This window comes from Protopterus annectens, chromosome 11.part0 (genome assembly GCF_019279795.1).
Source record: "Protopterus annectens isolate FY-2018-M chromosome 11.part0, PAN1.0, whole genome shotgun sequence".
Taxonomy (NCBI): domain Eukaryota; kingdom Metazoa; phylum Chordata; order Ceratodontiformes; family Protopteridae; genus Protopterus; species Protopterus annectens.
Window position 1 is genome coordinate 863,591,678 of NC_056745.1, and position 13,163 is coordinate 863,604,840.

The 13,163-nt window shown below is 37.1% G+C and overlaps 1 protein-coding gene across 5 annotated transcripts in view; it reads left to right on the forward strand.

Moving 5' to 3' along the window:
- The window catches only part of SLC16A7 (solute carrier family 16 member 7), a 1,124,843-nt gene that overhangs the window by 614,689 nt on the left and 496,991 nt on the right, over positions 1-13,163 (forward strand). For all 5 annotated transcript variants that reach the window (XM_044088276.1, XM_044088278.1, XM_044088279.1 and 2 more), the window contains one exon: positions 6,149-6,386. In XM_044088276.1, the coding sequence (XP_043944211.1) occupies positions 6,176-6,386 (211 nt within the window). In that variant the 5' untranslated portion in view covers positions 6,149-6,175. The remainder of the gene's footprint in view (positions 1-6,148; positions 6,387-13,163) is intronic.

Below are 13,163 nucleotides of genomic sequence, written 5' to 3' on the forward strand. Positions count from 1 at the left end.
GAATGATTTATCTCTTAATCTTAGTAAATTATGGGATTAGAAAACAAAAGTTGTATTTCATAATAATGGAGCCTAACCAACTACATAAAAGTTGTCAGGTAATAATTCTTCTCAGTTTCAGGGATTCTTGACATGACAGAATGGTTCTGATAGTCTTTAATATAACACCCCATGAAAAAATATCCAAATTACCTTTCCTTTATTTCTGTACAAAACTTTTTACCAAGGGAGAGTGTACTTTGTGAGACATATTTTCTGCTTTTGACTGTGTCCCAAATGACCTGGTTTGACTAGGTGAGCCAGGTGCCAGTGTATCCAACCAGGGAGAGACAGAAGCAAAAGACCAGTTCTTGTTCACCAGTCCTTACGGAAGGTGTTAATGTAGATTTTGCACAGCAGTGCCTCCTGGAGCAAAAATGACCCCTTTCCTTTCCCTCTTGACTTTTTCAGATATCAGGTGATGGTGAGTGATACGGATAAATGGGAGGCTCATTAAACATGACCACAACAGAGCTGGGATCAAAAGGATTAAAAGCAATTATTCTGCAAAGATACGCTGTGTAGGACAAATTACTTGGCTCATTTATTTATTTATTTTTTGATGTTACATAATGTCAAGTCCTGTCACTACTCTTCAATACATGGCCTGTGGAGCCCTCCCAACATGATACTGCTAACTGATTGATAAGGTTAGATAGTTGTTCTATTATAGCTTACTGTTAATGTAGCACTTATATAGTTCCCATAAATCAAAAACTACATATGTGTAGCTTGTATGTGGAAGGAGAAGCTGTGGTATGTCTAAGTCTAATGTCGTTTCAATGTCAGGCCCAGAATCTTGGCACAGGACATGCATACTTCCAATAAAAACCAACGCCTCCTGCATGGAAAGAAGAGGTTTTGCCTGACAAACACTTAACTGATTTATCAGGACTATAGATGTTTCTGTTCTTGTGAATTTCTAGATCCACCATTGATTCAAGTACTGCTCTTAACATTTGTGTCACCTTACTGCATTTTCGTGAATGTAATAAGCAGATAATGTTTTTTTTCCAGTTTACTCATGAATCATCTGTCTCCAACAGTGCTCATGTCTGATTTAGAAGTGTAATGAGCAATTTACTGTAGGAACCAGGCAATACATGACAGGCTTTTTACAGCCAAAGTTAAGAGATTTCTCTTCTCATTTTACCACAGTGATTATGACAGACAGCTAACAATTCAGACGTCGCCATCTCAAACTCTGCTCATGTAATATTTCCACATTTAAATAGGGGAAAACAAAAACAATTCTCTTGAGCATCTTCTTCTGAATAGCTCATAAAACTCAAACACAGAAATGAGTCACCCTGTTTTAATGAATGTCAGGGTCTGGTATTCTGAAAGACAGTCTTGGAAAAGGTGAGACAGAAGTGGAAACAATGCCATTCTTTTGTCTCTTATATTAAGTAACGTCTTTAGGACTTTGAAAAAAAGTGTGATTTGCTTTTACTAATACTGTTTTGGTGAGCAAATGGAAAAATCTGTATTAGTGATGGCCTAGTCATTGCCATACTTAACTCATGCTTACACATTTAAATTCTGTGTTTGTTTCTAATTGCTTTTCTCTACTGTAATGATTGTGACAGATTCCTGTATTGATCTCTTGGCTCAGTTTTAAAAATCAAAAAAAGCATGATTAAATACAAAACAATTTATAGAACCCTGCCACAGTGGAATACTCAAAGAGCGCAATGCAATACACTCTATGAAAGCTTATACGTTCCGAGCAAGTACCAGAAATGCCAATACTTAACAAAGATTTAATGTTTATAATGGAGAGGTTAGGATGATTTCTAGTCGGGTTCATAGGAATTTCAAGGCAACTGGGTCTCACAAACATATACACCTGTCCTGTGCACACCATTAGGACATACGCCTTTGTCCAGGAGGGGTATGCCATTCAACCCTGGAGTTTGTGGGTACCTCTACATTCACCCAGCTTTTGTTGGAAGGCTGATAATGTGCTCATTGTTTATTCTGCTTGGCCAGTCAGTTACAGAGGTGGGGGAAACACTGCATGATGAATCTGTCTATTCCCTTGTATTTATCTGGTGGTGATGATTTAGGTCCTTGGTTTTGCTATTTGTGACCCTATTAGATTTGCAGAGATATAAGAGATCTGGTATAACTGGGTCTGTAGTGACACAGAAAGCAAGGCATAGATCTCTCCTAAAAGCTTATAGGGAAAATGAATAATAATAAAATAAACACTGCTTCTATACCCTCTTTGTAGCTCAGGTTCATTCAGAACATGACCTTTGTAGTTAGAAATCTCTGGTCCGTTTCTAGTGGTTTGATATGTAGAGTGAGGTGCATCCCAAAGGGGACATTGTGCAGCCTCATCAATGCTGAATATAAGGGAACAATGATCTCTTTAACTCCTGATATTCCCTAAGCAATTAGCTGTACAGTATGGAAGGTTTTTCTTGCTAATTTTGCCACATGATGATCAAAAGAAAGGTAGTGATCAACTCCTGTTCCAAGGTCCCTAACTGCATTTTCATGTTGTAGTGGCTATATGGCTAATGAATACATTGAACCATTTAAGCACATCTGTAAATCTGAACCCTTCAAATCACATGCATCCTCCACTTGCCATCTTTTAGTGCAGAGTAGTTACTTATATTGTGCCAAGAGCTGTGAAGGTTGAACCAGTCATTCACTGACTCTGAAGGAGTTAATATTGCATAAAGTCAAGATTAGTTTCAGATGAGACCATATAACATTCTGGTCCTTTACCTCATAACACAATTAAAACATGCAGTAATGTAACTGTCTTAAAACATGCTAAATAAAACCAAACCCCATTTAAAAAATGAAAGCATTGCATTCTTAATGTAATCAGGAAGTACCTAGACAGAAGAAACTCAAATTATTGCTCACACTATGAGACATGCAACTGCTAAGGCATAACCTACAGTAACTCCAACATATTCACATATTTTGCAAACTCTACACTACACTCCCTTTTACACACATAAAAGAAACTCTTCTCAAGAAAAGTAAAACACGCAATGAAGAGGCCAGTGATCACCACATTCTATTCAACAAAAACATTTCAACTGCTGAGCAAGCTTAACTATGGTAGTGTACAGTAACATAGATAAATGTGCATGAGGCGAACGAATACCAGTAAAAAAAAACAAGAGTTTTATCCATGGGATAATAGTTACAATACCGTCCACTAGTGGCAATCATGCTAGATTTATTGTCTTCTGGTCAGTGGGTTTGATCCCTCAGGCTTTACCCTCAGTATCAAAACTAGAAAGTCTGGAATACATTTCTTCATAACTCCTACTTTTGCAAGTTATTATAGCTGCAGCATCTACCCCATCTCTTATTTGTATTAGAAACAGTCTTGCACTGCTTGAAAGCTTGAAATCATAGTTAAAAATGTTTGGAATTCACAGCATAATGTTTACACTGTGTAAATGACACTTAATAAATAAATAGTAAATGGGGAATGTAGTATGAGAATTAAATTCTAGTATTATGAGTGTCAAAATTCCTTTGAATCTGATACAGCCTTGGGGTGATCACATTTCATTGCCTGTCTCTTTCAGGATTTCTCATTTGTCTTGTAGCAGCACAACTATGTCTGAGACTACAGAAGTCCAGTAGATATGATTTTTGTTTTGTTTTGCATCCTGTATCAAAAAGCAGAGTGATTGGTGCCTCTATTTATGATTGATCTATTTTCTTGTAAATTCATTTTCTGAGTGGGTATCTCTGCCACCATCAGTTCAATTTACAAGAGCACAATAACAGATTCAGTGTTATGTGTTGGACAGTTCAGCAAAACTGCCATTTTGAAAATAAGTTTGCTGAACATAGCGAAAACAGCTGAAGAGGGTTATTTTGTTGAAAAACACATTTTCTCTGATCACTGCAGGCAAATATCAACTTTTTTAAAATGCACCAGTTTTGAAGGTGATTATATTAACTGTTGGTGATGTGGGAGTGTGCGGCTCCCATCCTTGGATATTAGGAAATGGGAGAGAAGGCTTTGTCAGTAAGGTGCAAAAAGAGACAAATGTTCTTATAAACTCATTCATTCATTCATTATCTGATTATCTACCTATTCCAATATATAGGGTCAAGGGGATCTGGAACACATTTTAGCATTCAGTGGTTACAAGGCAAAGAAGTTTGTCTAGTAAGAGTTGCAATCCCATCAGAGGCAAGTTCACATGCAAAGCACACACACACACACAGACACACACACACACACACACACACACACACACACACACACACACACACACACACACACACACACACACACACACACTCACCCACATGAGCGCATGTACGTACACACACACACACACTTATGCACACACACACACACACACACACACACACACACACACACACACACACACACACACACACACACACACACACACACACACACACTCACGCACACACACACACACACACACACACACACACACACACACACACTCACCTGCATGTGCGCATGTACGTACACACACACGCATACACACACACACACACACACACACACACACATGAGCGCATGTACGTACACACACACACACACACACACACACACACACACACACACACACACACACACACACACACACACACACTTACTCTTTCTCACTCAGTATGCACGCATATAGATATTTTCTAAAGATTAACAGTTGACCTATGGCTTGTCTTTGGGAGATAGGAGAAAGTAGAGCACTTGCTAAAATCCATCACAGACGCACAAAGGACATGCATAACCTGCACAGAAGGAACACCACCTGAAAACAGAGCTGGAGAACCAAGCACTATGCGTCTCCACTGCTACATGCTACACTGTTGCGCTTCTCCACTTCAGAAATAGATTAATTAGAAGTCTATTTTTTATTTGTAATCCTGCCTGTTAAAAAAGCATCCAGCAATTTTTCTTCACATATTGCATGCACACTTTCATTTTGTTCTTCACCCTAACTCTTCTGTCATCTTGTGCTTCTTAATTTGATTATTGCTATGTCTGCTGCCTAATATTTTCAGCTCTGTTGTTGATGTGCTGCTCTGATTATTCTAGGGCATTTTGTTACAGTAAATGTAGAGATTTATTTATGGATCATTGTGCCCTGCTACAGATACAATCTATCTGCATTTGCATGTTCATTATACTACATCTCTGGTAAATTTTACTTTTATAATAATTTGTCTTTTGTCAGAAACCACTGGAATACTTTTTTTCTGAGCCTCATTTTCATTAGCTGTAATACGGTATTGCAGAAATTAGAGATTTTGCAGGACAGACAATAATCTCCACTAATTTCAGATAATTGTTTTTAACTTTGTTACCAAAATAAAGTCTCTGTGAGCATCTTTGTTATGCAGAGAGAGATAAAGGCCTTTTTGCAATCCAGATAACCCATATTCAATTAGCGCAACTCAGGTGCTGATGGAGCGAAGGGGTGGATGGGAGTGAGTGATGTTGACTCACTCATCCTAGGAAGAGGGAGGCAGTCTAAAGGCTTGATGCAATATGCAACATACAGGTCTGGACAGCTCCAAGCTGCATGTGCTGTGAGCATAGCCTGGAGGTTGCTCATCTTAAGAAGTGCACACACACTGCTTGAGGACATTAATCATAGAGCTACCAAGGCTGCCATAAGGGAAGGGGAGTTAGGGCACATGCCTTGCCATGATTTCATCACCACTCACAGACTAGGGTTGTGTTGAGCCCAGAGAGGCTCAGGCAGGTCCAGTAGACACAGTAAGTGAGGGTAACTGATGGTCTGCTGCAGGGGAGAATAACAAATTAAAGACGCTGTGTCACAAAAGTTTAGTTGTTTGCATTGTTTTATTTCATATTACTGTGTTTATAAATTAGTATCATGGCTTTCTGTTTGGAGAATCATACTTTCCAGTAGTATTTAGAGGAAAGTAAGCTTTTTAATGTCCAAAAATATCCTAGGATTTGCTATTTCTCATGTTTCGGTGGACACAGTTTCCTATATTTGGACAGTCCTGGAGTAAAACTACATTTGATAGCATTATGAATTAGCAAATGACAACATGTGAAACACTATTTTCAGGGGAAAAAAATGAAGTTTATTTTCCTGTTCTGCAGATTAATCTTCATGAACTAGACGCTTAGATGGCTGCAGGAGGACCACAGGGACACACGCCCCCTGATGGAGGTTGGGGTTGGGTCGTGGTGTTTGGAGCATTCATTTCCATTGGGTTTTCTTATGCTTTCCCTAAAGCTATCACTGTGTTCTTCAAGGAAATTCAGGAGATATTTGGTACCACGTACAGTGAGATAGCATGGATTTCATCCATCATGCTAGCTGTCATGTATGCAGGAGGTAAGACTGCTTTTGTATTTATTGTGGTTATGTTCTAGTCATTTGTTTTGAAGATTAGGAACAAAGCAGGTAATTTAATATATAGTATGTCACACATACATTTTTTTTTCATTCTAGCTTATTCTCACATTTTGCCATTGTGCTAAAACAAGTTATCTGAACTAATACTATAATCTAATTTAAACATTTACATATATCATTGATAGTTTTTCTGCTTTACTTGATTCTTTAACTAAAAGATTTGCATCCAACAGCCTATCAAACTGCCAAAGTTATGACCTTTCAAGCTGTGAAAGTATGGTTCACATGGTTTCTCATTCTAAGCTGTTTCAAAGTGTATTGTGCACATACATAGATTCTACTTTAAATTAAACTTTTGTCTTTCCTGGTCCTGTCAATGTACTTTATAGGCAATGCAGTAAATACAAGGAATTACAATTTGCCTCTGATAACTTCATGACTACCTAGCTCTACTGTAAACAGCTTATCTATTCGCATCTAAACCAGTAGCATCATGCCACATTCCTGTAATGAGGATGCCATTTTGTTGTCATCACTGGCATAATATAATGTCTGTGACAGGGTATATTGAATTACTATGTAGTTGTGATTAGAAAAAAGCATATGATATTCCTGGCCATTATGCATGACTGCAAAATGTGTTATATTCCTTTTTTCAATGTCAGCCTGATAGCTTTGCCAGAAATGTGTTCTCTGTAGAGGTTACCAATATTAATGCCTGACGCCTGGGTTAATTTCTGTAAGTAAGGCAATCCTGTTGTACACTTATTGTTGTGTACCTTGGACTACCTGCTTGTTTTCCTTTACCATGGGTATACCTGAATTTAGACTATCCTGAAGACTAATGTGATGCCCCGTAACACTTTTAAGTGGAATTGTTATTTCTTCTTCCCATGTTGTTTTGGCATATGAAGCAGAGGTCTTCTGGAGTGTTTGTCATACAGCTATCCACACAGCATAAACTCAGTTAAATTTTGTTTCACCCCTTCATCACTAATACTAAGTAGAGTAGCAAATGTTCTCAGTTTTGTTACCATTTGATTCAGTTATTTCTCTTAACATGTCTTTCAATGTTCTATTGAAGCTCTATACCAAACCATCAATCTGAGGATGATATAATGCTGTTTGTAATTGCTTATCCTTGAATCACTGGCATAATTGATGTAAGACCCTTGGTATTAAAACATGCCTAAGTCAGTAACTATCTTTTTATTGATACCCCCCCCCCTCGTGGAGCGTAACAACAGTAACATTGCCATTTTCTGGCAGAATTCTTTGCATGTTCTTTGCATAATGGCACAGCTTCTGTAAAGTTTGTGGCGTAGTACATTTTTCTAGTACATACTGACACCCACTGATGTATTTTACCAGTGTCCTGACAATGTCCTTAGCAGTACATTTGAATGGCATCTGTATAGTAAGCATTGGAGTCAGTAGACTCTGTAGTTCATGACAGGCTAAAGGCTTCTGACATTCTGAATAAGAAGCACAGAACTTTTTTGTTTCATTGGATCCCTATCATATGATAGAAACCTCATTTGACTGAAATGCATTTGGCTGAAACCATAAGACTGAAACTACAAAAGACTGGAAAGTCACTTGACTGAAACCCATAATACTGAATTTCAACATACTAAATTGTAAACTGGACCATATAAAACCAGACTAGGTGGGGGTGCTACACCCCCCACCCCCAACTATATATACTAACTCCAGGATTGCACTACAGTGGGGAAAAGGGCATATACCTTTCATATCTGAATCTGGATCTGAATTTGTATCTGGCATGGCTTAGTGGTAAATTACTTTGTCTGTGGTGTGCAGTGTCCTGGGTTCGAGCCTTGCAAGATATGTTTGGGGGTTAGGAGGGTGGCCTAATGGTTAAGTTGTTTGCCTTACAAACACAAGGTGCAGGGTTTGAGTCTCACAAGAGATGATTGGCTAGGCTCACAAGGGCAGTTAGCTTAGTACTAACCTATGAACATACCTTACAGTAGTCTACATGCTGCCACTACTATGCCCTTTTCCCCACTGTAGTGTGATTCTAGAGTTAGTATGTATATTTAGAGGTGTGTGGGGGGAGTGGGAGGCATAGCCCCCCACCTAGTCTGGTTTTATATGGTCCAGTTTAACATTTAGTATGTTGAAATTGAGTATTATGGGCTTCACTCTTATGGGTTTCAGTCAAGTGACTTTTCAGTCTTTTGAAATTTTGTGAAATTTCAGTCTTATGGTCTCAGTGAAATGAGGTTTCTATTATATGATAGGGATCCTTTTCATTATACATGGTCTATAAAACCTGGATAACACTCCTGTGCGTTAGTTTTGTTGGGATTATGGGTTAGCTTTATTACTGGTGTCCTGCTATGTTTTAGTACAAACAATTAGTTCGGGAATGTATTCTCTGTTTTTATGAGAGATCATCTTCTAACTCAGAATAGGTGAAAAACTACTTAGTGTATCGTGTTCACTATTTTACCTGACAATCTTGGTTATATTTTCTCTTGTCTTACTCAAAGCATCATCTTCCCGTTGTGCTTTATTAAAGTTTGTGTCTCTCCTATAAGTCTACTAATTCAGGGATACTTTTTCACTGCTTGCCTTGAGGTGGATGGCACAGTTCCTGTCTCAAAACGCTGATGTTGCATATTCTTCTATGCCTTCCCAAGGCAAGTGTTTCCTGCTTTAACTTTCCACAATCTGAACAAGCCTCCTTAGATTACCATTTTTACCTTACCTTTCTGTACCCCTTTTGGACAGAAATGGTTTTGGAACACTGCATTATCCCATCTAGTTCACCTTTTCTAGTAACTACCATGCCTTTTCTTAGAGTGCCCTTCTTCAAGTTCTGTTTCTCTCTGTTTCTGTATTTGCACTTTATTTTAAATATCTGGGGAGACACCTGCTTGTGCTGATTTTTTTGAGAATATAGCACTTCAATAATAGAAGATTTTGAAGTAAACGATAAAGACATAAATACTTACATTATAGAACTTACTAAATTTAAGGAAAAAATGCTATGTAATACATATAGGGTAATAGTATCTCAATAGTATCTCTTAGATTGTTTGTTTGTGTCTTTCGGCTTTTCCCGGTTAGGGGTCGCCACAGCGGAACTTTGGTCCGCTAATGATTGGTAGTTGATTTTTACGTGCCGAGTTACCAGCCCTGACGCACAACCTTCAACGAAGGTACACCCATTCACACATGTCTCCACGCAGAAGACGCTCTAGCTGAGAATTGAACCGGACAGCGTCTTACTGTGAGGCAACAACGCTACCGCAGCACCACCACCGCGGGTTGCAGTATCTCTTAGATATCAACCATATATTTTGTAGATATCAACCATATATTTTGTATTCCAAATATTGGGTTGAAAAGCTCAAAGAAATTGCTGACAAGCAAAAATCTAAATCCATCAAAACAACATTTCAGTGAATCCCTTTTAAGAAATCATGTATACTCAACTAATGATAACTAACAATGCTTACGTTACCCTAGAAATACTCAACAATTTCAACTCAAAAGTTTCACCAAACTGTCCATGATGCTACTCACAAGTAGCAGACCTATTCACATCTTCTGGAGCTGTAAATATATTTATAAATGATGGTGCTCACTGAGAGTGGAGAAGATGGGATATCAAAAATCCACATTATCATGGGAGTTTGCAGTTTTACATATCACCTCTCAAAAGTTACCCAGACTTAATCTTACATATTCCAATTACCCTCTTCTCTTTAGTAAAATTGTACATTACACAGAACTGGTTAGATCAAACCAAATTGTCAGATGTATGGCAACAAAGTATATATCAGCACATAAATTGATAATGAATAACCAAAGTAAGCATTCCTGTTTTCTAAAATACTAGAGTCTTCTCCTGGATTATATTTTAAAATGATAGATAGATGAGAAAAGACAAATTATTGTGAATGTAAACTAAAAAAGGGCATAAGATATATTCTTTTGTGAGTACGTGTTTAATCTAGACCACATATATATAGCAGCTTTGAATAGAATATAAACTGAGACACAAATATTAATCAGAAGTTGACTTTATGAATCACTTGTATATATTGTATATAGAGTGTTATCTATATTGTATAATTTTGTTGTAACACAAAATTCTCTTGCAACAAGAAGTACCTAAATATGACTGTAACTCTACACTAAATTGTGGCTTATAAAATGACTGAAATTGAAATATGCAAACAAAACAAGAAAAGAAGAAAAATAAAAATATTTGAAAAAATATATATAGAATGCTTAATCACCTAACGATAATATAATAGGCTGGGTCTACTTTGACCCATCGAAATTACGTTTTACCAAAACGTAATAACGCAAGCTGTTTTTCGCAAAAGTTCACTTTTACCGAAATGCACTTTTGTGAAAAACAGCTTAACAGAAAAATAAATAAATAAGTAAAAAAACACAACACTAACCATATATATGCAGAGGGCAAGCCCCCCTGCACCCCCCACCCCCCACTACTTTTATATTCTCACTCCAAGATCGCATTACAGTGGGGAAAGGGGAATATTCCCTTATCCCTGCTGTACCGCAATCTAAGCAACAGCCCCCATTGCTGTTTGCTCAGTTGCCTTTTTGTGACAGTGCATTTCAGCAAAAATGCACTTTCGCGAAATAGAGCTCACCAAATTATGTTTCGGTAAAACGTAATTTCGTTGGGTCGAGGTAGACCCAATAGGCTATATCCACAACATTAAAAAATAAAGCTTTAAAAAATTGTGAAATATTAAACCCCCACCACCTCATATAGTGGTGTTTCCTACTTCTCCACTATTTAGAACAAATACCTTGAGGTTACAGAAATACTGCATTGTCCATTTGCAATTCAGTAAGATACGTGGGATCTAACTCACACTCAGACTATTGAAACCTGCAGAACTTTGTCTCTAGATTTGAATGACTGTTGAGATTTATACTAACAATGAGTTATAATTGGAAGTTGTTAAGGCTGCTTATCACTCATTGCTTCATGTCACTTAATAAGATTAATATTTGCAATATACTGCTGGTGGGCCGTTGGGAATCTCCAATTAAATGAGACAGTGTGCCATGGCCTGTTGGAACAGTGACTGTCACATACATTTATTGCTGCTTTAGCTTATTTATGGAACACATGAGGTTGTTTGGAGTGCTGCTACAACTAAATTTGGTAAGCATTTAGAGTTGATATTTTATGATTAGTAACAACAGACTAACTGATGCTCTCACATTTGATTTCATTTGCTGGATAAAACATACTTTAGTGGATTTATGGATGACAAATGCAAGGTTCAGTAAGGTTTCGTAATTAGCAGTGCAACCATCCCTTACCATTTGTTTCACGTGTACTTCTACTGTTTTTTTTTTGTTAGTATTCACATGGTTGCTCCTTAGCACGTTTGCAGAATAAGGCATGAGGCCTTGCGTTATAAATGAAACATCTATTTATTAATTGGTTACTGGACAGGTAGCCTAGTCCACAGACCTTTTTCAGCTATGACCTGGCCTCACTAGAGTAGTATAGTGCAACAAATTACAAGAATATAGTACAATTGCATGCAGTTAAGGAAGGTAACAATGATTTGCATAAATTAAAAATGTAATGATTTGATAGAATATAATAATAATATATTTACTGTATATTTGCAGAATCACTCTAATATATTAGCAACACATTTACAATGAATATTTACAGGATCTGCAATTAGTATTTACAATATTTAAATATTGTCTAGTAGGTAAAGTCTGAGGTTGATTTGCTTGCAATTAATCATTGTCTCTGAAGCATAAGTGTTCCTGCAGTTTAAATATAGGTAGTTCATGTTCTGAGCAGGCCCTAGATGAGTGAGTGCTTTTCTCCAATACTGGCTTTGAGTTTGTGTCTGATAAGGGAGAGAGTATTATCTTGTTGTTGCCTGAGGGAGTAAGATTGGGGTCTAAGTGGTAGTTTGGCTATTACTGGTGGACTTGGAATGAGATAACTAAATATATGGCCCTGCTCTGAATGGGTAGTCTTTGAGTAGAAAAAAATGTCCAAATGAACAAGAAATAAAATAAAAACAAACTGTAGGCACTGCAGCAAGAAAAACCCAGGCACCAAACTAGCGCTTTCGTTCAAATTTAATCCAACTGAACTTCATCAGAAATGAATACACCCATTCACACAGCAATTAAATATGAAATTCAAAAATCACGTGATTTAAAAACTCCAATAAGAAGTAGGTTAACTTTAAAAAAACATATAACACTACATTACTTAGACGAAAAAGTAATATGTATATATATATATATATATATATATATATATATATGATGACATTAAATAATTGACACAAAAATAATCTCAAATAAACTAATATCATAATTTTTGTGCTTGTAAAAGGCACTTAATGTTGACCATTTCATTGAGACCTGGAAACTGGTCTGCCACTAATAAAATTTGCCAAAGACTTTCACGACATTCTAAAATGGTCTTATAATTACCATTAAAGGAGCTTGCATTAACCTGCTCCATAACAAAACATGAACATTTCTTAAAATCACCACAAGTAGTTGAATGTCTGGCCAATGCATTAGAAAAATCTTTTTTTTTTTTTTTTAGTCTTTGAGTAGGTCACACTGGTGGCTGAAAGTGCCAGTAAAGCAGATCTACATGCTTTATTTAATGCTCTTTGGAGTCTATTAGAGTTATAACCAGAACGTAGCACAAAAAGATGGAGGCCACATTCCAGCTTTGTGATG